The sequence below is a fragment of the Dreissena polymorpha genome, chromosome 8, assembly GCF_020536995.1.
Source record: "Dreissena polymorpha isolate Duluth1 chromosome 8, UMN_Dpol_1.0, whole genome shotgun sequence".
Taxonomy (NCBI): domain Eukaryota; kingdom Metazoa; phylum Mollusca; class Bivalvia; order Myida; family Dreissenidae; genus Dreissena; species Dreissena polymorpha.
Window position 1 is genome coordinate 106874242 of NC_068362.1, and position 27248 is coordinate 106901489.

Below are 27248 nucleotides of genomic sequence, written 5' to 3' on the forward strand. Positions count from 1 at the left end.
TTTTTTGGTTTTATTTCAGTTATTCTCATTTTCAGAATATCGATAATTTAATTAGCCCCAAATTCTGGGCTTTGAATGACTTAAAATTACGGGGGGTTAAATGTCTTTCCGTTTTGAAGACCTTTCATGATTTGAGTTCAAACATAATTCAAGTTACAAACAATTGTTTATCCCGTAATTGATGTACTGCAAAAATAAATGTTATACATGAACGTTTGAGAAAATTAAGTAAAGGGTATTCCGATAGCATAAAACATGTGTGTACTATTCATCACAAACCAATCATAATAATGCTCTTCAGAAACAAACTTAACAACAATCTTTTCTCGCACTTTTACTTTTATATTTCATAGGGAGAACGTATATTTATATGACTTATGCAGATAATAAATGTCATAGGATTCATTAATTTAATTAAAAGCATGAATTGGTATTGTGTAGAATCTTTCCTTATATCAACAAAATGGTTTCTTAATTGCCGAACAAAGCTTCCAAGCAAATTCCATGGTTAATTTAGAAAGCACAAACCTGATTTTAATATTCACAAGGGTTTACTATTGTCATATAAGGAAACCTGCGTGCCCCTGGCAGCCATGTCTTAGCAAACCGAAGCACTTTTCAATCTGCATCAAGGTATCATTGAAACAAATGTTATGAGCAAGTTATATGGATACAGGATGAAGATTGGACTATAAATGTGACTTCTAAAGTATTGACATGCTTTTTCTATAATTTCATCTGGTTTTAACCTCACGGCATCCAGTTTCTTAATCTGTAAGATATAATTGGGGCAAATGTTCTAACACAGTGTTATGATAATTGGACAATAAATGTAGCTTCTAAAATATTAACAAGCTAGTTAGTTAAGCTGCATATAACTACGTACGACATACAAAATGTGATCATCAAAGCTGACCACGAGCACTGTGCTCATATATGTATATACATATGAAGTTCTATAAAATGGCATGTAATATAAACGGTTATACAAACAAGAGACAGAACCAAACACGACTATCATCCATTTGTCCACAACTCAGCCATAAAGACATAACACATTTTCTTCGAAACGTGGTGGGTAAAGCATGTCCCAATTTTTAGGGTACACTGATCTGTAAAGAAAACATCGTTTTGTAAAGGTTATTTCATTTAAAAAAAAAAGCACTGAACAATTGAATTAGTAAGAAATTACTGGCCATTCATTCACTGGTACTTATTAAATCTAATTGTTTAAGCATACTTGGCGTAACAATGGAACATTAAACACCCCGAGCAAAATGTACCATGTTCATGAAGTGTGATATTGCAATTAGCATAGCTTAGTTTGAATTAGCATAGCTTAGTTTGATGCAGTTATGATTAACACGAATTTGATGGGGAACTTGACAGAAAAGTAGCGATTAGGTTTGAAATTTTACCTTAAAGTACATATAGCGAATCCATTTGAATTTACATGATTTCCCCGTTGCTATTAAATATTGGATACTTTTATTGGATTAATATGCCTAGACTGATGTCCGGGTAGACCGAAAGACAGACGAGACAATGTGGATGTGGAAACGACACCCTACTGTGTTAAAAATGTGTTTTCATACTGAAATGTAGTTGGGCAAAAGTACATGTTCTTAGATAGAGACTAAGTTATTAAATATACCTTTTTTACACCATGGCGTCATTTGGTGGACCCTGTCCTTCTGAAACACACGAATAAACATTTGAATGTGGTCACCCTGAGCTGGAAATTCTAAAAAACATTACTCGAGAGCAAGGAATGAATTTCCTTGCCTGCAAATTCCTTAATCCAGACTGTCTTGTCAATTTTTGTCACATTTCATTTGCTCATACACGACTCATCAAGAAAGTTCCATGTCATTAAACATTAAATAGAAAGGAAAACATAATATTTTTTTTCCAAACGTTATTGCGTGTTTTTAATATGTAGTAACAGGTTTAATGTGAAGTAACTATGCTGAGCAATTCAGGTAGAATACCTAACAACACTCTACATGTACACTTCTTACAGAAAATAGCACAGCAAAATACCTTCATTCAAACTACAGTTATTTACAAGAACTAATTTTTCTAATTTTGGTGACAGTGAAAATGAACCGAATAAAATCGTGCTAGATCAGCATGCAAGTTACGTAGACAGAAATAATCATAATTCGAATTGGCGATGCAGAAGCCGACGCGTATCCTCACGCCGCATTGATTGATTTTATATTAAATGGCAATTTTGGGTGGGCAAGGCCTAAGTTGGTGGGGCCCCGGGATGGGTAATGTGGACATGGATGGTCGAGATAGACCTTGTTGTCGTAAGAGATGTTCAGTATTAGTTTGAAGTGAATTGGTTAATAAATGAAGAAGTTATGTAAAAACAAAATTTTGGGTACAAACAAAAATTTGGGTACAAACATTTTGGGTACGAAATATTATGCTCCCAGAAAAATTGGGTACGAAACAAAATTTGGGTACGAAAAAAAATTGAGATACAAAACAAAAATTTGGTACGAAAAAAAATTGAGGTTCAAAACAAAAATTGTGTACGAAAAATTTTTTGGGTACGAACAAATGTTGGTACGAACAAAAATTTGGGTACGAAACAAATTTGGGTACGAACCATTTTGGGTACGAAACAAAATTTTGGGGTACGGGGAAGTAGTACCCGTTTACCTCTTGATAAATTTAAAAGAGGACGGGAATCAAGCTGCCTTTACCTTAATCAATGGCCCTGGGGTGGGTAATGTGGACATGGATCGTCGAGAAAGACCGTTTTGTCATAAGAGATGTTCAGTATTTATTTGAAGTCAATCGGTGAATAAATGAAGAAGTTATGTTAAACAACATTTTGGTGGGGGTGGTTGTCCACTATCTCCGCCTACACTATTATCACTAGAACCTTAAAACTTACACCCATGGTAACTATGAGCATATGTGCGACGAGGCACAATTTGGAATTTTGATCTGACCCCTAGCTCAAAAGTTATTATCATGTGCGTCGCATTTTGTTAGTAAAGTGAGTGTTATTTTACCCATTTAAAGTTTCGGGTGGGCGTGGTTCTCCACTATCTCCTCCTACACTATTAGCAATAGAGCCTTGATACTTACACATGGTAGCTATGAGCATATGTGCGACGGTACACTATTCGGAATTTTGATCTGACCCCTGGGTCAAACGCTAGTATCATGTGCGTCACATGTTGTAAGTAAAATGAGTTTTTTTACCCATTTACTCATTTATTAAACGATATTTTTTACCCAGGGGTCAGATAAAAATTCTGTCGCCTTCAGCGTCGCAAATATGCTTATAGCTACCAATTGTTCCAGTTTCAAGATTCTAGTGCTAATGGTGTAGGAGGAGATAGTGGCCAAACGGATGAACAGAAAAGCGGAGATCAATACAATATCCCCACGCTTTTTACCAAAGCGTGGGGATAAAAGCTTCTTTTAATACCGAAGTTTTGCCGAGAAAATCTTCATTATTTGCAGTGATCGAACTGAACAAACAAACAGAGTCTCCATTGAAGATTGCTATATTCAAAGTTTCATCACGTTGATCACCGCAAATAAATATTAATATGTAATACAATTGTTTAACTTAAATTGAATAGTACAAAAGAGGCATTATTCTACATTGTTATATACCAAGTATGTGTTTAATATCCGTTAACGGTACAGAACAACAATTTCTTTGCGATTCCAGACAAGTTCTTTATTTTTGGTGTAGTGCAGCGACGACAAATATGCGAGAATAAAACAGAGTGGCAAACATAAGCTAAATACATTAAATTTGTGGAATACGTGTATACACAATTCTTAGTGTGAACTGACAGACCATTAAAAACTGAGATGGTAAACGCAGAAAACTTGTGCTCATTTGTCAGATCACGAACTAAATATTGGGCGTCATTCAATAAAGCATTTATCTCATCTGTAACGTACATTTTTGCATATTTAAACAATAACATACCAGTTTTGTTCTTTTGTGAAAAAAAACATGCATACACAATACTTATTTTATATCAACATCGATCTTAACGAAGTGAAAATGTCTAGAAGAATGACCTAAAACTTACTCATAGTTTTCTCTCGCAAAAACTGACTAATAGAAATCTATTATATTTCTACTGTAAACTTGTTATGATGTATTAGACAAACATTTCACGCTTTACTTTCAAACGCATGAAATTTATATTACTTTAACCACCCTGCCATATTATCTTTAGTCAAAAAGAGCTTGAAGTGTGGATTTTAAATGCATGTCAAGGCTATATGTTCTTAAAGGGACTGTCAACCACCACGACGAAGAAAAGAAAAGTTGTAAAATACCGTATTGTTTTAAAATTATTAGTTTATATTGATTAAAATATCACGACTGGTATATTAAATGACTTGAAAAAAGTTAAGTTTTCATATTTTCAGTATATTTGGTAATAACTTTTACTGGGTATGTCTACCAGGTCACTACCGGTTAACTATAAATAACGCCAGTAGATTGATAATCATCGTCACGTGGTAAACCCATGAATGCATATTGTGCATGCGTAGTGGATTGTATATATCTAATATATAAAATGATCAATCTACTTGCGTTATTTATATTATAGTGTGTATACGTTATATCACCTATTTTCGCGATGTACTTTCAATTTCACATGGCGAAATTTTATTAACAAATACACTGACAATATGAACTTTTTGCAAGTCATGTAATATACCAGTCGTGATATGTTAATCAATATAAACTAATAATTGTACGAAAATACGGTATTTAAGAACTTTTCTTTTTTCGTCATTCGTGGTTGACAGACCCTTTAACAAGTGATGCTGATATCATAACTGTCAATGCAATGTCCTCCTAAATATCAACATTGCAACATATTATTATTTAAGGTGAATAAACGGTGCAGACAAGCCATGGTACAAGGGTATGAGTAACAATTATCACATAATGTCGACATTATGTGAATTTCATTATCATTTGCCATCAACCAATATTACCTGTTGTTGCGCAATTAATTAAATCAATATCAAATACCACTGTGAGCAATGACCTACACTGCAGGCGTAAAGAGTGGTAGCTCCACTTTATTTAATTCGAAGTAAGACAAAAATGGATGTAGTGCAGAACAGTAAGCAAGCAAAAGTAATGTTGATGAGATATGCACATTTTTCACACTCAACATGATGCATTCTTTCAATTACAGTGCGAAAAATACAGTCTTAATTCAAAGCATCTTATGACAGCTTTTGTATACATACTTTTATTTTGTATTCGTTCATTTTGCACTTCAGATTAGGGCAAATAATCAACGCAACTGGATCGTAATGATACCGGTTTTTTTTTCACAAACATGATAAACGCTGCAGCATGACCCCGACATTGTTAGTAGGAAAATAGGTTTTACACATAAAATATCGTGTCCTTATGGCTGTAATTAGTGGCAAGTGATCTTTTAATAACTTATTGAAAGACATAGTTTAGTACAACAAGCAAATTCGTTCAATTGATATCCCCCGCAAATATGCTTCTGGACACAAAAGTTGTCTCGACGGAAGGGCAACGCTCTTTGACCTTAATGTGTGACCTTGAACTAAGCCCATAGGGCTATGGGTGTTGAATGTACAGCAGCCCCAGATGATTGACAACAGCTATGGCAAGTTTGATGGCATAGTAAAGGAATGACTAAATTATGAATAATTAATCAAATGTGTGACCTTAGCCCCTTGGATTATGGGTATTGAATGTGAAGCATTCCTAGATGATTGGGAACAACTATGACAAGTTTCACGGCTCTGGCTCATGTGTAAATGAAGATAAAGCTCTAAGCTAATATTAAAAAGCTTTTTTTCAAGATACAAAGGGCCATAACTCTGTTATTAACAGATGGAGTACAATGCCATTTGGCGTGCAGCATCCTCTTATCCATATGTATATTATACTCATACCAAGTTTCAATGAAATCCGCTAAGCACTTCCAAGGTATGGCTCCGGGCGAACGGACGGAAAGACGGACGGACAACATTAAATCAATATCTCTCTGCCTATTGCGGGGTATACAAAAGTTTGTTTTTGAAATGTGACCTTAAACTTTTGGTATGAAGACGAGTGTAGCACGCTTCACGTCGTCTTATGATGAATAGCATTTGTGAAAAGTAATTCAAAATATAGAGAATATATGTTAGGTACCGATTTAAGACAGTTTATCCGGTGGGGTTTAGACAAGTACAAGTAAACAAAAGAGCCTGAAAGGCCCAAAATCGCTTACCTGATATTATATATCATTAGAACAAATGTTTTAACCAATTTTCATAAAGAGTGAACTATAACTATTACTTTTAGAGTGCTAACAAGGGTTTACTATAGCCATATTATAATTAAATCCTCACCCCCTGACGGCCATGTTTTTCAACAGACCGGAGTCATTTTCCAGCTAATCCAGTATTCTGACCATGTTTATTGAAGATTGGACAATAAATAAGACTTTTGGGAACCATTTTCAGACTCGTCCAAACTATCATTGCGGCAAATCATAAAGACCGGACGTAATTTTACCTCTAGGGTGTTCACGATGTTTTAGTATAGCGAAAAAGGGAAAAAAATCGAAGTCTTCCAAGATATCATTGGGACAAATCCTCTGACGCAGTTTCATGTTGATCAGACAATAAATGTGACCACTAAGTGTCAACAAGCTTTTACTATAGTCGTATAAGGAAAAACATGATTCAGGCAGCAAAACTACTGAAACAATGTTCAAACTCGTCCAAAATATCATTGGCATAAATCGTCAGACCAAATCTGATGAAGATTGGACAATAAATGTGGCCTCTAGAGTGTTAACATGTCGAATATTAATGCCGCACGACGGACAAAAGGCGATCACAAAAGCTCACCATAAGCACATTGTCCTCAGGTGAGCTACAAATTGCGAGCTTTAGCGAGCTTTATTTTTTCCAGGTCGAACCGGATAAACTCTCCCCATCTAGGCACAAACCATATATAAGATTTATTCTGCTGATTTTTTAATTTTGCTATTGATGCATTTTATCAAAGACAAATTATTTCTTGACATAATCTTTTTGTATTCCGGTCGAGCCTCCTACATGTGCACATTATTCCTGACCACAGAATAACTACGAATTGTGTTACATAACAAATAGTTCCACATTCAACTGTTCTTTTCAAAACTTAACTATGACAAGAAAACAAATGAATGTGATATTTTTCATGTTAGAAATTGAAACAAGAGGGCCTGAAAGGCCGAAAATGTCTCACCTGAGATAAAAAAACCCTGACCTCTTCTGTGCAGTCCAATATATCATAAGAACAAATATTCTGACCAAGTTTTATAAAGAGTGAACTATAAATGTAATTGTTGGAGTGCTGACAAGGTTTTACTTTAGCCATATAAGGATAACTTCTCCGCCTCTTGCAGCCATGTTTTTCAACAGACCGGAACTGTTTTCGAAATTATCTAAGATATCATTTTAACAAATGTTCTGACCATTTTTGAACACACCCAAAATATCATTGGGACAATTCTGTTGACCATATTTCATAAAGATCGGACAATAAATGTGGACTTTAGAGTGTTAACAAGGTTTTATAAGCCATATAAGGAAACATTCGCCGACCCTGGCATCCATGTTTTTCAAGCAACCTGAGCCATTTTAGAACTCTTCAAAGATATTATTAGGGCAAATCCTCTTTTTCAGTTTCATGATGATCAGACAATAAATGCGGTCTCTAGAGTGTTCACAAGGATTTATTATGGCCTTATAAGGAAAAATGCCCCGCCCCCTGGCGGCCTTATTTTTCAACAAACCGGAACCATTTGGAACTCGTCCACGATATCATTTGCACAAATCTTCTGACAGAATTTTAAGAGGATCCAACAATCAATAATGCTTCTAAAGTGTTAAACAGGCAAAGATGACGCCATATTCTGCACAACACACGACGGACAAAAGGCGATCACAAAAGCTCAGGTGAGGTAAAAGTATAAGGAAAATTAAAATATAGATTGCATTAAGATTGATCTACTGCGCCGCTCTTATTTATTTATTTATTTATCATTTGGCAGGTACAGATACTTCTTACAAGGAAAGTAATCTTTAAAAGGGATATAATAACACATATTACTTCCCTAGCAAAAATTACCAGTACCTGCCAAATGATAAATAGAAATTATCTCCCTTTCAAGTTTGTTACTTCCCTTAGATTGTTTTTACCTCTGATCTTGAAGGATGACCTTTACCTTTCACAACTCAAAATGTGCAGCTTCATGAGATACACATGCCAAATATAAAATTGCTATCTTCAATATTGCAAAACTTATGGCCAATATTAAAGTTTTCGGACGGACGGAGAGACGGACGGACAGTTCAAATTCCCCCCCCGGGGGCATAACAATGTGACTAAAAGTATTCACAATGTTTTACTATAGACAATTATAGACATTAAAAATGCCACCCCGCTGAGGGCCTTGTTTTTTTAACAAACTTGAACTATTTTCAGACTATTTTCAGACTCACCTTGCAATTATATAATCAAATTAAAAAATAATAAATCCCGTTTCAAACACAAATCTTAGATAATCACAAAACAAATTCAGACCTCATTAATAAACTGTGTAAAAAAGTAATCTTATCTTATCTATGGTGCAAGACAAAAAGAACAACAAGGTATCGAGTTGCTAATCTAAAAATTGAACAACCAGGTTCAATCAGAGATGGATATTGATTGTGCTGCTCTGCAGGTGGCTGATAAGGGTCAGTTGAAGGAATAAGGTGTGCATTCATGATTGGAAGTCAAACAATTCAAACTATCAACAGTTTTACAAATAAAATATCGTGAAATAAGTCATTTTCTGCCAAAGAAATATTTTTACATTAAACTTCGAGAATATTTAATAAATAAATGTGGCCTATAGAGTGTTAACAGGGTTTTACCTTGGCAATATATAGCCATATAAGAAAAAATGCCCTGCCCGCTGGTGCCCATGTTTTTCAACCAACTGGAACCATTTTTGAAGTCGTCCAAGATATGATTATGACAAATCCTCTGACCAAATTTCAAGATGATCGGACAATAAATGTGGCCTTTAGAGTTTGTACAAGGTTCTACTATAGCCATATAAGGAAAAATGTCCTGCCCACTCGCAGCCATGTTTTTCAAGCAATCGGAACCATTTTCAAACTCATCCAATATATCATTAGGGCAAATCTACAAACACAGTTCAAGAAGAATGGAAATAAATGTTGCCTCTTAAGAGTGTTAAGAAGGTTTTACTATAGCCAGATAAGGAAAAATGCCCCGCCCCCTATCGGCCATGTCTTTTAACCAACCGTAACCTATTTTGACCTCTTCCAAGATTTAATTGGCCTAAATCTCCTGACCAAATTTGATGAAGATAAGAACATAATTAAGGCCTCTAGTGTGTTAACAACACAAATGTTGACCCCGCACGACGGACAAAAGGGGATCACAAAAGCTCACATTGATCACATTGTGCTCAGGCGAGATAAAGGCATGATAAATGGCAGAGTTTCAGTCCGTACAAGCTTTTTGTATGGCCACAGTTGATATTCGAACTCTTAAATATGACATTGACCTGTAGAGTGACACATTGTACTGGCGATGGCCAAGTTAGGGCAAGTATTGGAAATTCGGAGCAGTTTTATGGCCATATGTGCATATTGACAAATTACTGTGACCTTGACCTTTGAGATAGATAGACGGTGTCCACTCGCAACACGTTGTTCTTTAATAGTTTTTATTTTCTGTTATTTAACACTCCATGGGTATGAACAATGTATTGCTGAAACAGGAAATTCCCAGCTTTTTAATGGTCATATATGCGCTTGTTCGCTAAGTGTGAACTTGACTTTTGTGGTAGGGTAAGTTCTACACGTTGTCTTATGATTTCGGCAATGTCTGAAAAGTAAGTTCAACAGCCATATGGAATATTGCAAAGTTATGGCTGTAATCGAATAGTTTGCACATCCTTACAATTTGACTGCTATATGCCTTTTGCTTTGAAAGCGGGCAAGTAATCGAAGCAAAAAATGATAACACAAATGGTACACACAAGAAAACTGAACGATCATGAATAACATTGCAGTCAAAGGGGAGTAACTGCAAACAATTCAAGATGAAATATTTAAAATTGTCCAACGTGGTACATACGCGTAATATATAATGAGACTGGTAGCAAGGTTTTTCTGAGATTTTACTTGGTTACCTAGTTTGCAGCTATTGCCCTCATATTGAACTTAGCTAAAATTTTGTCAAGATCAATATTTGGACTAAGATTTATCAAGATCGTGGATTCTTACGCGTTTCTTCTGAGCTTCGACCTACTTATGCCATAATAATACACACTTGACCCAGATTCAAACTCAACATAGCAAATGTCAAGATTTATTAAGTTAGATGGAGTAATACATGTGGAAATTACAGTATAACAAGGCTTTTGAAGATGAGATTTTATCTGGTGAGGTAGACGACATTCTAACTCAGCCTTCTTTATATTGTCAAAATAAACATTACGACCAAGTTTGAATAAAATTTGAATTAAAATGTGGCCTCTAGAGTGTTTACATGTTTAAAGGTCATGACGCATACCTCACGACAAAAGGTGATAACAATAGCTCACCATGTGCTCAGATTAGCTTTAATCAGTTGTAATATAAAATTAAGGAATTTAAAAATGAAATATTTGGTAAGTAAAAACGAATGCAAAAACATATGCAAGAAGATATGCCTTTATTATAAAGTTTAAAAATCGAACTCTAAGGCACACATGAGTGTGGATAAAATGAAAGCAAAAAAGTTAACTGATCATTTAACCTAATTTGCATACTTTGTTTTATAATCATATAATATGTATTTTGCGTACGTTATTACAGTTATGAGTTGTGTAACATATTTGATGACAGGGACCTGATTAAAGACCTCTGTGCAAGAAAGATGATGCAAAATTATTTGACATTGACACATAGGAGTATATCATATGTCAAAATATATAAAATGTCATTTAATACATAACTATGGCTTATCAACCAGCCGAGAATCAGTAAGTTACTAGGTCAGTCCCCATTTCACTAAAAAGTATGTTACTACCAGCGGATAATATTGCATAACCTGCCTTAAATAAGAATGTTCTGTTTGTGTTTAACTTCATGTAAAGAACAGGATTGTACTCGTTAAATGTTTTTGCTAACGGATGTTTGTGAAAAAATCTCTCGGTTGTACAGTATGTATAACATGCAAGCAAAATAAGTGTATTTAGTTTATCCTAGATTTAGACTGGTTATTGAATTTAGGCTAAATGGTGGAATTGCGCATTAAAAACTGTTATACATTTGAAAAACTACATAAAGACACATTTGTCGGAAAATTAAAACGAAAATTAAAGTGGACTTAAATTGACATGACTTTGTTCTAAATTATGTAACAATTGCATCATTTCTTCAAGGTAGGCTACAACAGGTTACTTCTTCCCACGACCAGGGTATCTTTAATCTACGCTACATACAGTATAGAAAGTGTCATCAAAGTATGTTCGGTACTTATTTGAACAAGATCTGTGTTTGTGAAACAAATGCCCCTTACCGCGCTTTGAAGCCATATATTTGACCTTTGACCTTTAATAATGACCTTAACCTATCACCACTCATAATGTGAAGCTCCATGAGATACACATGAATGCCAACTATCAAGTTGCTATCTTCAATATTGCAAAAAAAAATGACCAAGGTTAAAGTTTTGGGACACACACATACAATTACAGACATACAGGCCAAAATCAATATACACCCGATCATTCGATAAGAATCGCAAGATCCAGTTTTGCAAGAAGACGGACTGACACCCTGCCAGGTAGAAAGTTACGACGCACAGATGGCAAACTTAAAGCGGTGGGACCAGTAGGGAACTAAAACATACCTGGGGATGAAGATCAGTTAACTTCATTGCGCCTCTGAAAAATGGAAACCATGCTTCATACCAAATAAGACGCTTTTATATCTGCACAAATATATCTAACAGTAACACAAAGAGCTAAGGAAAGGGAACATATTACATGATTTGTATTCAATATTTAAATAGATAAAACAACTAGCAAAATAGTTGAATTTTATCCTTCACAATATAAATTTTGTTGAGAGATGGGTTCAAATGGAAAGGAAAATGTGCAAGTGAAGGGTTTTGTCTTATTAATAAAGTACATTTTTAAGGAACACAGCTATCAAAAGGCAATGTGCAACAAACTTTTTGTGACCCTTACCTTGCTCGTAGAAACATTCCCTTGCACGTGCCTCCCTGCCTGATAACGATGTACAATTACATCTAGGCATTTGAAAATCCCTTGATAAAATGGTAGAATTTGTCAAATTTAGTAAAGATTGGCAATATTTGACTTCAGCGTGTTGCCATGACTTTAACCTTAGTGACCGAAGTATCTCCCAACCAGATAATGAATAACACTTTTAAATTGTAACAAGTTTTTGCATAATCCATGTTATCATATTGAAGTAATCGCTAAATTGTATCTAACTCGCTATAAAAATCAGTTGAGATATTGGACGGCTTATTTTGTTATTTTGTTAACCAATGTCCAACACGCGTTGCTCGCAAAAATAAAGTGTTAATAAGTAACAACTACTCATTGGGAGTATTATTTGTATTAGTATAAATTCGTACCAAGTGCAGAGCAGTTTGTTGAGTTATCCATTCTCTAATTCTTCCTTGGGCTGCCAAGAACCAAGCAGTTTGGTGAGTAATCCATTCAACAATTCCTCTTCGGGCTGCAACAAAAATGATGCATTGCGATGAAAAATATAACTTTATCTAGATCAGGTTTGTTTTTACTCTTATTAGAGTTAGATAAATATTTAGGGTCACGAACGACAATGGCATTTTGTTATTTCTTAATTAAAAAGTAACGTTACAGCGTATTGTTATGTTAAAAAAAATGTGTTCAAATTACTGGGCATTTTGATGAGTATTTGTTACGCCGATTGCAGAGATGTTTTTAAGAGACGGTCAACCGCGATTGACGAAAAAAGAAAAGCTCTAAAATTCCGTATTTTTTACGATAATTAGTTTATATTGATTAAAATATCACTATTGGTTTATTACATTACTTGAAAAAAAGTTTATATTTTCAGTATAACCGGTAATAGAATTTCGAGATGTAAAATCGAAAGTACATCGCGAAAATAGGTGACATAACGATAAACACACTATATATAACGCAAGTAGATTGATAATTTTTTATATAAAATATATACAATTCACTACGCATGCACAATTCGCATTCCGGGGTTTACCACGTCAGCATGATGATCAATCTACTTGCGTTATTTATAGTTAACTGGTAGTTACCTGGTACCTGTACCTAGTAAAATTTATTACCGAATATACTGAACATATATAAACTGAACAACTTGTGTCAAGTAATGAAATATATTATGGTATTAATGTGGAATTATTTTATGGAAAAGAATCAACCTATGAAAGGCTTGCGTTGAACCTAAATTAAAACAAAACAAGCCAAATTGTTGAGTCTATATCCCCGCAAAATGCTTGCAACGAAAGATTATGTACACAACTACTTATAGAATCCTGTATTTATACAATTTTATATGGGTTTATATAACAGTACTAAATGAAATCTCCAAATTAAAAATCCGAAATTATTAGATATGTTTAAATAACAAGGAGTGCTATTTAAAGGTAGTGCTATTTAAATATCACGTGTAGAAACAACTGTTGTTTTTCATTACGCTATCCCTGGCTATTCTCGCCACCAAGTGTAAATTATATCTAGTATAAAAGCATATTTTTGAAAAAGACAAAATTGAAATTACTCAGCTAACAAAAAGACGTTGTGCAACACAATTTATGTGAACTTGACAGTTGCCATAGGAACATGGGAGCCAGCTATGACACCCAGCCAGATACATGTAAAAGAAGCTATATCGGGTTCAAAATAATGCTTCAAGAGAAGTCTTGAACACTTCATTTGAAGAACCAAACACTAATCTCTAGAAAATTACACTGGCTTCCAGTAGTGGCAAGGGTGATGTGTAAAGTTTTAGTGTTGGGTACAAATGATCCGTTAATGCATCAATTACAGTGTAGAACACGTGCCACAAAAAGATATTGTGTGTTTTTAATACATTTTTTGTTTTGCTTAAACAGTAAGCTAAGGTAATATTTTATTAAACTGGTGTAATATTAGTATCAACACAGCATTGTTTTTACCAGCACACATTTATTACGCTACTGATCCTGTAATGGTAACTCGACAGTACCTGCGGTGGAAACAGTGATAAATAAATATTGCACATGCACATTAACCACAGCATTACGCAGATGCTGACAAATATAGTGTGTAATATAGCTTAGACTATCGGACAAATATTCGAGCTGCGCATTGGCACAATAAAATATAACAATCACTACATACCGGGTGCAGAAAGAACGACGTACACGTAGATTATCAACAACGGGATGCCTATAAAGTAGTGCACCAGGTCAGTTATCACAGCAGCGACAATATAGTTTTCCCATGACGTCACATTCAAGAGAACTGAAACGTTCAATGTGTAGGTAATTATACTGTATCTGCGTGTATGAGGGTGATGGTTAGTAAACTGTTTTATAATTGATTCAAGTGTTTAATAACGTGTCTTAAAAATGGTAATATAACCTAAATTATATAGGAAACTATATCTGTAATGTTAAAAAGTTCAGAGCCATTTATGCAGTTTCAATATTTCTGCATCGGTAATACATTTATACCAACGGTTGTACAATGGTTTGTTCGTATAAGTCGTAAAATGATTATAAAACATATCAAGCATATTGTGTTGAATGCTAGCACAATATAAAAGGTTGTGTTTTTTTCCTTAGTACCCTTAGTTCAATTTAGGTAGTCAACTGTTTAAATTCATTTAATAATATATAGTTTAAATGCTTGTGTGTTATCTTATCTTTTCCAAAGGCTGATAAATCTTAATAAACTATGAAATGACAAACTTAATTTCCCTTTAATAAACGTGTTAGTTCAATATGTTCAAAGGAACAACACATACAACGTATCACACATTGATTTAGCGATATGTATGTGCATTTGTAACACTTGTTTGCTCTTCTATATGGGAAACATTATGATATTTTTTTTGTTTTTAGTAAGACCCACTCACAAACTACTTACAAATATTTTTTTATATAATACACTGAACATGTTCTAAACACTTGAATTGGCATGCCGTTCTGTGAATGCAGCAAAGCCCCTTAATACATAAAGCACTGATATATTGTTTTAGTTACCCCGTTCACAATGAAAAATTTTTATAGTAAAAATTTATTCCCACATTGAAACATCTTCCTTTGCTTTCAAATCATGTAACAAAACATTTTTTATCACGTGAACATACACAAAACTACTGACGTTTTATAGTGAAACTTAAATACTGCAAAACATTTGAGGTATGTTCAGTTTGAATTCAGTTTTTATTTTCAGTGGTTAAATGTCTTACACAGACAAATGGGTGTTTTTTATGTATGGCCACAACAAATTGATTAAATGTATGCCGGATTTGCCGCACCAAATAATATTAAAACGAAATAAAAATATTTTTATTTTTATTTTGCTGCGCACCTCTTCATTCAATGATTTAGCTTAATCTAGCCTACGTGATTCGTTATGTATTACAGAACGGGAACCGTTGTGTAGTTTCTCATTTCGATGCAATGCCCGAATGGTGATTTATTTATTGTATTGTTTATTGTGTGATGTTTTTAAACTATTATTGACAGGAAGCTGAGCTTCTAATATGAGTTTGAAAATGAAAATTACAGTGTACCATGTTAAATTTACATAGTCACTACCTGGACTAATTGGTGTGAGTAAGCTGAACAACTATTGGATTTTTTATTTTTTGTTTTTACAGACATTGGATAAGAGCTAAAACACAGTTGTAATCACTAAATGATATTGTAATGGTATTTTGCCGATATCGTGCATTTATTTTGCAAAATATATCAATTTACATCTGATATGGTGACGTCGTTTTCTGGAAAAAACATACCACACTATTAAGGTTGTACTCTCATGTGTTGAGTGAAGTATATTATGATACTGGAATATCAATTTATTGATAACATTCCAAAATGTCAAAAAGAAATTAGCGTGACTATCGTATATATCTTTGACTGATTTGTTTGAAAGCCCCCATCCGTGCATTTTTTCCAAGATGAAGGAGTAAAAGGTTACAATGTACACTAGTTCATTTTTCGGTAATACAAAATATTATGTGCTCATGACAAACATTCACTGACTTTTTTCCAGTTGCAGTTATGAGTGAATGTGTCTGTATCAGCGAAGCAGTGACAATAATGTCATAATCATTCTCCCTGTATTTTGTGTTGTTTACTTTATTGCCCTTCTGTGATATAAAGGTAACATCATTTTTGCAATAAAACAATCAATAAAAATCAATCAAACATTTTAATATATTAATTACCAATGCTAAGTGCAGTTTCGTTGAGAGCAGTACATTCGTTCTCACATAATGTTAGAGTCTAAAAGACAATCTGATTTCAACTGTGTACATTCTCGTAGGGCGTTACTCAAGTTCATGAAGAATCAATAGGCCTCGTCACGACACGATTCGACTGGATAGTTATTGTGAAGTATTTTACGAATTAATCGATGATATTCATGATAAGAGTCAATAATGACCCTGAGTGAAATGATGTTAAGAAACCATTTGAACAAGATTTGTCATGGTGTTTTACAATTGAAAGAGTGCAAAGCTTTTTAATAATAAATTATATGCAATGGTCTTTCCATAATTGTTTGGTCGTCGACCAGCAATCAAAACTGGTAGTTAGCTGTGCCAAATTGAGCTGACGTACTGTGGAGTTTATGGATTGCCCATGAATATCAGACATCCCAACGCCTGCTTACTTTAAACTTTGCATTTGCTATCTTAAAAAATAATAATTTTACATTCTTACCATGATGAGCAACGCTATACCTGCTACTAAGTAAGGTTATTGTGCTTAAAGCATCAGTCCAGAGAACAATCAATCTTTATTTAAAAACGGATTATTGGGCATTAATTTAGTTTTAAGATACACATTTTTCATAGAAAACTACATCGCGCTTTACTTAGAGATATACTTACATGTCAAAATTTCCTTGTCGTATTTTCCACATCTTGTTGTGGAATTTGGTTGTACGTCGATGCTTAAATTTATACTTGGATTATTTCGGTCTATGAAAAAATACATTCCAGTTGTTGCATCACTTATTTCTTCAATCACAAGGTATGTTATTCTATTCGCTCCCCAAACAACATAGCCATTGGATAGCCCGGTTAGACTGCACTCACTTTTGTTTTCTGAATATTCACCTTTTGCGTCGCACTTAGCGATCTTTATCTGTGTTTTGTTAGATGGGAACTCATGTTGTACATCTAATGCATCTGTTGTGTCGTCCCAAAGGAAGCGTACTAGAACATGGTCACCATTTTGATACGAGCTGGAAACTTTGATGTGCATGCTGTTGGTCCATCCGATTGCGTGCACTGAAATAAAAGAATGCATAACAGCAGGGCTTATCATTTACAAATTTAATATAATTCTTAACAAAGTACACCATTAAAGTTTCAATCCTTTTGTCCAGTTGCACTTGTGCCATAACATATCACTAACTAAATGAACTGCATATATGTAAATTTGAGTAATTTTAAAACGTTTAAATAGTAGCATAGACACATACAAGAGTGTATTTAAATGGTCGTGCTTAATCTTTCAGACATTATTGGAACAAATGTTCTGCCTAACTTTACAAATTAGGCAAAGGAGGCTTTGGGTTGGTTGACTTTTTTTAATTAACACATTTAGAGTCTGGTATATATTCTAAGATGTCATACCAGGAAAACTGCATCCCCTTGGCAGAAATGAGTTTTATCGTAAATTTGTTAACTCTCCCGAGAATTAAATAATGATTTACATATAAAAACACACATGCTAAGCCAATTGCATTATTATAGGGTAAAAAGGTAATGTTTTGCTTGCTTTTACTGTTTCAATATTGTCACACACGAAAACCTGCGAGTTATGTTTTGAACTGACTCGAACCAATATCGAACTAAACATTGATGTCAATTGATCAATATACTCATTTGTACAAGTATATATAAAATAACAGGTTACTGTTCCATCGTTTTGTATATATCAGGCGAGGCTTAAAATAATATAACGTTTTTATTTTCGTGCCGAGCCTGATATATTACAAAACGATGGGACAGTAACCTGTTTTTCTCTTTATCATACCACATTTCGCTAAAAATCTGCAAAACAATCCATTTTTATATTAAAAATGTACGGATCACCGATGATTGTGCTGATCCGGCTTTTACACGTTGACATACATGTAGCAACGGCGTTCGAAAAGACGACACGAATAATCGCTTATTTTAAATATCGTATAGACAAAGAAAGTTCTTTGCGCTACGAATGGGAAGAGTACACATGCTTTAATTATAAACGTCTTGAATTGGAGATCAGGAATGGACTGCAGAGACAAATTTGATCGAAGAACACAATTTACCAAATAGTTTGGAGACGCCTTTTTGGATATGTGTATTAAAATTGACATTTTGATGATGGTGTCAATATTGACATAAGCGTGTTAAATCGTTTGTTTAAATAGTTGAGGATTAGCATACAGTTATCACTTGTGGTGATTTTTAAAAAAATAAACGTTTTTGTGATTTATGACTTTAAACTAGAATAAAATATGTACGTTCTTGGTATCACATTGTTTGATTTTTTGTACCAGATTCATGTTGATAGAAATTGTTGACTTTATTGCAAATCACACTTAACTCCAAACATTGACTGATAAAAGAACTTCCTGTTGACCATGATATAAAATATATATCAGGCCATATTATATCAGGCAGATATCAATGCGGTGGTATGATACAATTGATAATTAGGTCATATATCTGACTTACAAAGTGTTATCAATGTATTTCAAGAAAGCATACTGACCTAGTTTTTTACCTCACATAACCAAGAATAGGACTCAGAAGAGGTATCATGTACACTTTAAAGAATTGAAAACAAATCAAATGCAGAACCATGTATATGTATACGTACACACTAAACTTTAGTTAATTTCGGACATCCTACTGGAATATTTAAGTAAGTCATTAGGGTTGTCTTCTCTGCACATAAAACTGTCTATGCAAAATTGAATAGGTCATCATTGGATAAAGTATTAAAGATCGAGCGGAGAGATTGCATCCAGCTCCTGACATAATATGTCTAGAGGATAAAAGGTTCTTGTTGTTATCCCTCACCAATGGCGGATGGATATATAATTGCTTTTGTCTGTCCGTCTGTCACACAACTTTTTAGTTTTAGGGCTCTATCTCAGAAACTATATAAGATATCAACATGAAACTTCGTAAGTGTATATATATGTGGAGAAGCGCCATGCTGAAGAACCACAAACCTTCACTTTCTTAAATAAGAGTTATTGCCCTGTGTTGTTTTTGTATGATGCATTGATGGAACTTGTCATTGCTTAATGACTATCTCAGATACGCTACAAGATTTCAACATGACATGAAACTTTATGGCTGTATATATATTAATTAGGAAAAATGCACTTCATTTTAAACAATTACCCTACACTGAATTATTTTAAATGATTATACGGTATATCAAGGGATTTCGATCCATCCATTAACAAGAGGGCCTGAAGGCCAAAAATCGCTCACCTGAGATTTAAAGGGACTGACCTGTTATATGCAGCCCAAGATATCAACTTTCATTAAGAGTGAACAATACATGTAACTTTTCTAACACGGTTTTACTATAGCAATATACGGATAAATTCACCGCTCCCTGGCAGCCACGTTTTTCAACACACCGGAACCATTTTCAAACACATTCAAGATATTATAGACCAAATGTTCTGACCAAGTTTTATGAAGATTGGACTATAAGTGTGACTGTTATAGTGTTTAAAAGTTTTTACCAAAGACATATAATGAAAAATGCCAAGCCCCCAGTGGCCATATTTTTAAACCAACCGGAACCATTTACGAACTTGTCCAAGATATCATTCGGACAACTTTTCTGACGAAATTTCATGACGATGGGAGAGTAAATATGTCCTCTAGAGAGTTAACAAAGTTTAACTATATCCATATATAGCCATATGAGAAAAATGCTCTGCCTCCTTTTGGCAATGTTTTTCAACCAACCGAAACGATTTTCAACCTTGTCCAAGATATCATTGGGACAAATCTTCTGACCAAGCTTCATGAAGAACGGACAATAAATGTGTATTTTAGAGTGTAAACTACGTTTTACTATGGCAATATATAGCTATATAAGGAAAAATGACCCGTTTTGTATGCCCATGTTTTTCAACCAACCGGAACCATATTTAAACTTTTCAAGATATTGTTGGAAAAAATCTTCAGATCAAGTTTCATGATGATCAAACATCCATTGTGGCCTATAAGGGTTAACAAGGTTTTACTTAAGCCATATAAGGAAAAATGCCCCTTACAGCTATGTTTTTCAACCAACCGGAACTAATTTCCGCAAATCATGCAGTACATTATTGGGACAAATCTTCTTTTGAACAAGTTTCGTGAAGATTGGAAATAAATGTGGCCTCTAGAGTGTTAACAAGGTTTTACTATAGTCATATATAGCCATATGAGGAAAAATGCCCTCCCCCCTGGCGGCCATGTTTTCCGAGCACCAAGAACCATTTTCGAACCCGTCCAAGATATGATTGAGACAATTCTTGTGACTAATATAAAGAAGTGAAATTTCAGCTGCTGGAGCAGTATTGAATTCTTATTATATACAATTAGTTGGTCCTTTATTTAAGGCAAGTGACCAATTGCCAAAACAGTACAAAACAGCACAATACAAAACAACATAAACACATATAAGAATAAAGCTGGGGTCACCGCCTTGGAACGGTCAATGCAAAGCACTGGGGGTTTAAACCGGTTTTAGAGCGCTCAACCTCACACTTGGCCCAGCAATATGCATGATACATTTGAGTGTAAATACAATTTAACTTCATAGCATTGTAACTCAAATTAAACAATAATAAAATGGAATTAAAACGTATTCAATTTAATTACCATTTAATTACTCAATCGTAGGAAAGAGACCAGAGCAACATAGTTACAACTTTTTGAGGAACGATGAAATGAAAGTACGAACAAGGGTCAACTACATCCCTACTTTATAGAAAAAGATTTAAGAATATAGCAAATACAGGAAGAAGCAGCCATAATGGGTGTAAAAGATCCATATTACATAGCTTGGTTGTGTATGTGACTGCTAAAAAATAAATCAAACAAGAAACGCCTGTCAGAGAGAAAATATAATATAAATTGAACGCTATAAACCCAATGACCTATGCATGTAGATTAAAACAGTGAAAGTATGTCGTATAAAGCAATATAGAAGCGATGACGTCACAAAAATTAAAGTAGCCAGGAACAGTGAAAGAGTATCGTATGACGTAATTCAGAAGCGAGGACACGATGACGTGAACAAAATCCAGGAGCAGTACTGTAAAATAAAAATATTAAAGGGGGGGGGGGACTGTAAAATTGAATTACCAATAAAACCAGCTTAGGTGATTAAATATTTAAGAATCAAACATATACAATGGTAATTCCATTAATGATTCCAAATTTTAAGAGAAGACAGATATAGTGAATCGAAAACCAACAAGCACGTGTTTTTAAGTACGTTAACATCATAAACTTTTGATAAAAATGAGTTAATTTAATTAAAAAGTTTAATAGTTAAAAAGTATTATTATGATCGGACAATAAATGTGGCACCTAGAATGTTAACAAGGTTTTACTATAGTCATGTAAGGAAAAAATGCCTTGACTCCTGGTGCCCATGTTTTTCAACCAACTGGAACAAATTTCGACCTCGACCAAGCTGTCATTAACACAAATGTTCTGACCAAATGTCATGAAGATCGGACGAGCAATGTGGCCTCTAGAATTTTAACAAGGTAAATGTTGACGCTGCACAACGCACAACGGCAAAAGGCGATCACAAAAAAATCACCGTGAGATCATTGTGCTCAGGTGTGCTAGAAAAAAAGTTATTTGGTGTGGGATATAAATTTAACAAATTATTTTGTTTTACTAGTTTTTAAATGAGTGATGTTTAAGAGATATGATTAAAACAATATAGAATTGTGGCCATATTTAATTTGAGTATTGCAATATCATTAGAAATTTGAGTTGTAAATGTTTCAGAATCAATCACCATTATCATAATCACTAATACCAACTTCAACATATCGCTCTCCTCGATATCACTTTAATAATTGCAATCATCTTCAGACAGAATCAACATTGACCTGTCTCATAAGGTTGCACTTTGCTAAAAATTAGAATCTTAACTGACTGATCCTGTAGCATCGTTATTGTGTAACATATCGGAACAATGTTTTGAAACTTGTATCTGCAGAACACATATTTTGAGCAAGTAGAATGCTGATTGTATAAATATTGTTATTTGTAGTACTAACAAGGTTTCATCCATATAACTCCCCGGCCACTAAGTAGGGGATATGTTTTAACAAAGTTTAACAAGAACTATTACTTAACTCAGCCCACATATCTTAAGAACTTCAAGTTTGTTAATATTCTGGCCAAGTGTTATTAACATTTAAACATGTGACTTTATGTGAACAAGGTTCACAATAGCCATAAAAAGAAAACTTCCCCGCACATGTTTTTCAACGGACCTGAAATATTTTAAAATTAGGATGTGATACCATTACAACATTTTTTAAACAAAGTTTCATGAACATTAGACACAAAACTTTTATTCGTGAGTGTAAATGTTTTATTTTGCTTTAATTTGAGCAGAGTATTGAGTTGGCGACATCACCTGACCAAGTTTATATTTCGTCCGAGATATCATTGGGAATAATCTTCTGAAAAAGTTTCATGATAATTAGACAATTAATATATTATAAAATTATGTCTAAATGCTTACCACATAAAAACACGACAACTGTTTCAATTAGTATCATGGACATCTGAAAGAACGAAATGAATGCATATGTACATGTCAGTAACATAAACTGACTTTGTAATTGTGGTTGTCTAAAAATGCAAATATCCATAAGCCTTTCCCTGGAAAAGAATAAGAAAACTTAAAACAAGTGCAGGTCATACTTATCTTTTATATAATTTTACGATAACAAAATCAGTAATATTTCAATATAACATGACTGACATGACTCAACAAATAATGCCCTTTTAATCCAAATTATCATTCATTTTTTGAATAAAGTTATAGTATGTGGGGACAATGGCTAGTTTCCCAGTCCGACTACAATTTTTGAACTTGCTTTGACTGGGCCTGGGCCGGAATGCAGGAGTGGAAGGAAACGTCCTGAAAATACACAAAAAACATACATTTTTAAAACATAAACTTGTACTTGACAGTCTTCATTGTGACCTTTATAAGTTAACAAATACATAGTGTCCATAATTGTTCATGTCTATAAGTGTGATGTTGTTTGATTCCCCTTAAGATTATATGATAATACATATACAAACAAGAATCAAACCATTATAATTAGTATGGACAAAAGCCCGCCTCGAATTAGTATGGACAAAAGCCCGCCTCGCAGCGGCGGTCTTTGACCCCTTCATAAATATAGAGTAATGACAAAACGAAAGATATAGACTATGCAACTTAAAACTTTTCGTCATCTCTTTTCGCGATGCTTTCAAAGAATTTTAAAGTATCCTTAAATCTTTGACATATAATGTATTACATGATATAACATTCATCGCGAAATATTGTACAGGTGACATAATAATTGTAAGACGCTAGATATTCTCACAATATATGTTTTTCTCCACTAAAGTATGATATTTTGCAACTACTTGTTATGATTCATATTCCTTTTTCCGGCCTTCGGTTGGCATGAATAAATTATGCCCAGTGAAGGCCTGAAACAGAAACATGAAGCAAACTGGTTCACAAAATTGTGTGATAACATCTGTCAAACACAATTAAAGTAAAGATCAGTTATAACCAATTTACGTTTTATTGTGCAACTAATTGAATATGATAAGTAGTCTCGAGTTTATTTGCTTAAATCAATTCAATATCTTATTGATTGTCGTAACCCTTAAAATCAATTTACAATTGTATAAAAAGTTGTATTTGTTTAAAACATCAACACCCGCGTTTCTTTCTTTCAAAACTATACATGGCTGAGTAAGGTCACTGCTTTCATCAAACAATAACAAATCAGTTTTATTAATCAAAAGGAAATGAGAAGCACAACTGATTTTCTGTTCTTTTTTTTGTTGAAAGGAAATAAACTATGGAAATAAAATCTATCGGAAAGTTCATATACAACTGAATCATTGCATTTGGTGACAACAAATATAAATGTATGTTTGCTAAAAATTTCTAAGTTTAATAGAAAAAAGAGATGATTCGTCCTAAACTGACAAAGCAATTTTATTGATTGTAATTTTCAGTTTAAAGTTATTCATTTAATCTTATTAAACAAACTGTTTATTATTTCATGAACAGAGTTGATGTAATTTCTTAAGCTTATTCTTCATGATTATTAAAAGATCTCTCTTTTAGTATGTTGAGAAAGGTTATGATTGAAAACAATATTTCAACAAGTACTCGGTCCTTTTTGTACCAAACTGTGATTGTAAACTGTATTTCAACTCGTACCCTATCATTTTTGTACTAAACTGTTAACAATCAGACTGTACCCCAATAAACATGGGATATTGGTTAATAACTATGAATATTTGTATTGCATTTATTTTGTTCAATATTTAAGAAGCTTTTCTTTCAAAGACTGGGCTTCACAAACTGTATGCATCATTCTGTCTGCATGCTAAATATTCAACAACGAAGACATTATGGATCTATCACACTTGCAAGGAAATGAAATAAAGCAATTGTGACCTTGTATTATTCAACGTTTCTGTTAAATTAGTGTGATGGAACATTAGAGCACTGTCAAGAAAATGCAGTTATCATCAAGAGTCAGTGTGTGTGTCATCATAATTCAGCTTTGTCATAACAAATATCAGATGTGCATATACAGTGAAAGAGAAGAGAACATAAACAACTAGAAGATTACAATCATGTTACAGTTATGATAAAACTGATAGTGAAAATGCTTTTATATATGTTCACTTTTTTTTCTGAAATTCTATTTGTTAAAAAAGCACGCTACAAGGAAAAAGCACACAAAGTTTTTTGGAGCCATGGTGTTTGAAAGATTTCGAGGGAAACATTGAATTTAAAACAATATATATACTAGCTATTTTAACTTAGGATTTATTGTATATTTTGTAATTGAATGTTACTTTTTTGTCAAATGACAAATTTGTTTAATGTAGTGGCATATAAGTGAATGCTTACAGTAAAACGAGAGCAGTGTGTGTGAAAAGCAATTTCCCCTACTGCGCTTTGAAGTCCTATAGCAGGTATTTAAGAGAAAACAAGGTCCATAACTAAGCCAGAAGTTAATTGACCAAAACAAAAAACTCTCAACTTATCTGTAAGGTAGCACACAACGGTAGAAACAAACTCTCTCGGGGCAGCAGACGCCTTCTTGATCTCTACCAAGCTCAATTCGGAACACAACAAACTTACTATCATAAAAACACCTTCACTGCACAAAAGTAGTCTGAAACTTACATTTAATATAAAAAAAATGGCATATGAACATGTACAGATGATAATATTGACAAAAATAAGAGAATGGCAAGGTCGCAAACAGGCGCTTCAAAATCAACTTTTTACCATGTACGAAAGTGGCTGGGGACGAATGAAACGTAATGATAGCCTGCTTTTGGAATTATATTTGTACACGCAAAACATAGCACAACCCATCAAACCATGAATAAATACCATGTGTTCTAGTGGTTTTTGCGCAATAATTCACAGCGTGACCCTACTAGCGATTCCAGTTTAAAGGTAACACAAAATCCAATATGCCTACCGCAGTTGTCCTTTCTGAGTAACAAGGAACAAAAGTATGGGAAGAGGTCATGACCCCACAGTTTCGCATTTGAAAATGGTCATGTTCTTAGAATTAAATGCAAGTTGGTGGTACAATGAGACCTATTACCCTCAAATATGACATTGAAACCTACTCTTTCCTACTATTTCACTTTTTGACCGGGGCAAATTCAATTATTCTGCTTCCTACCGTCGTGTGCTACCTCAGTCATGTAGGTAGACTCAAATACCAAAACAAAATCAGCTCACTATCAGAAATCTTCGCGTAAAACAACTCCGGAGAAAGGTTATAATACAAATAATGTCTTAGTCCCAGGCCAATAACTTCGCCTAAAATCAATGCAACCGAAAACACGTCACACTTCATCTGTAGGTTATGAAAGTAGACTCACATACCAAATATCAGCTCAATTATTGAAAGCGTTGCATAAAAAATATCCTGAAAACGTTCATTTCCTTTTGAAAAAGTACGTGACGAATATGTTTGTTTATTTGATAAATGGACAATGTGACGGTATACATTTGTTTATAAATTATATAAACAAATATATATTTGAGAAAAAAGCGAGATAAACTATACTAAATTGTATAAACTTCGTCAACTATTCAGACAATCTTCCAACTTATAACCTTACGGACAACCGTATATATCTTTGGGAAAAATAAACACATTTAAATAATAAAATACAAATATTTTGATTTTTTTTTAATAATATATATTTCCCTGGACCACAACTTAGCATGAGAATGTTTGTAAAAAACGCATTCGATTCTTTCAGGGGCTAGATGAAAGGATTGATATCGCATCTCTGCAAAGAAAAATAAGGTAAGATAAAACATATGTTGTAAGAGTAGTGATTTAAGTATGCCCAGTAATATATAAATAATTTTCCCCTAATATTTTCCAATTTTTTATTCTTCAAAATTAATGTTATCACTTTTGTGTTCAATCTATCTTTTCAAAATTTAAAGGGACCGTCAACCACGAATGACAAAAAAAGAAAAGTTCCAAAATACCGTATTTTTTAACAATTATTAGGTTATATTGATTAAAATATCACGAATGGTATACTACATTACTTACAAAAGTTCATATTGTCAGTTTATTTGGTAATAACATTTCGCG

The 27248-nt window shown here is 33.8% G+C and overlaps 1 protein-coding gene across 3 annotated transcripts in view; it reads right to left on the reverse strand.

Annotated features, from left to right (window-relative positions):
* Positions 1–210: 210 nt before the first annotated feature.
* LOC127843226 (uncharacterized) overlaps positions 211–27248 on the reverse strand; it is a 41439-nt gene continuing 14401 nt past the window's right edge. For 2 of the 3 annotated variants that reach the window (XM_052373086.1, XM_052373087.1), the window contains exons 2-9: positions 23460–23503; positions 23102–23144; positions 17206–17607; positions 14478–14600; positions 12707–12810; positions 11951–11984; positions 1655–1694; positions 211–1112 (exon numbers count right to left, since the gene is read on the reverse strand). In XM_052373086.1, coding sequence (XP_052229046.1) covers positions 11964–11984; positions 12707–12810; positions 14478–14600; positions 17206–17607; positions 23102–23144 — 693 coding nt within the window. In that variant the 5' untranslated portion in view covers positions 23460–23503 and the 3' untranslated portion in view covers positions 211–1112; positions 1655–1694; positions 11951–11963. The remainder of the gene's footprint in view (positions 1113–1654; positions 1695–11950; positions 11985–12706; positions 12811–14477; positions 14601–17205; positions 17608–23101; positions 23145–23459; positions 23504–27248) is intronic. The other variant, XM_052373088.1, reaches the window with a different exon arrangement.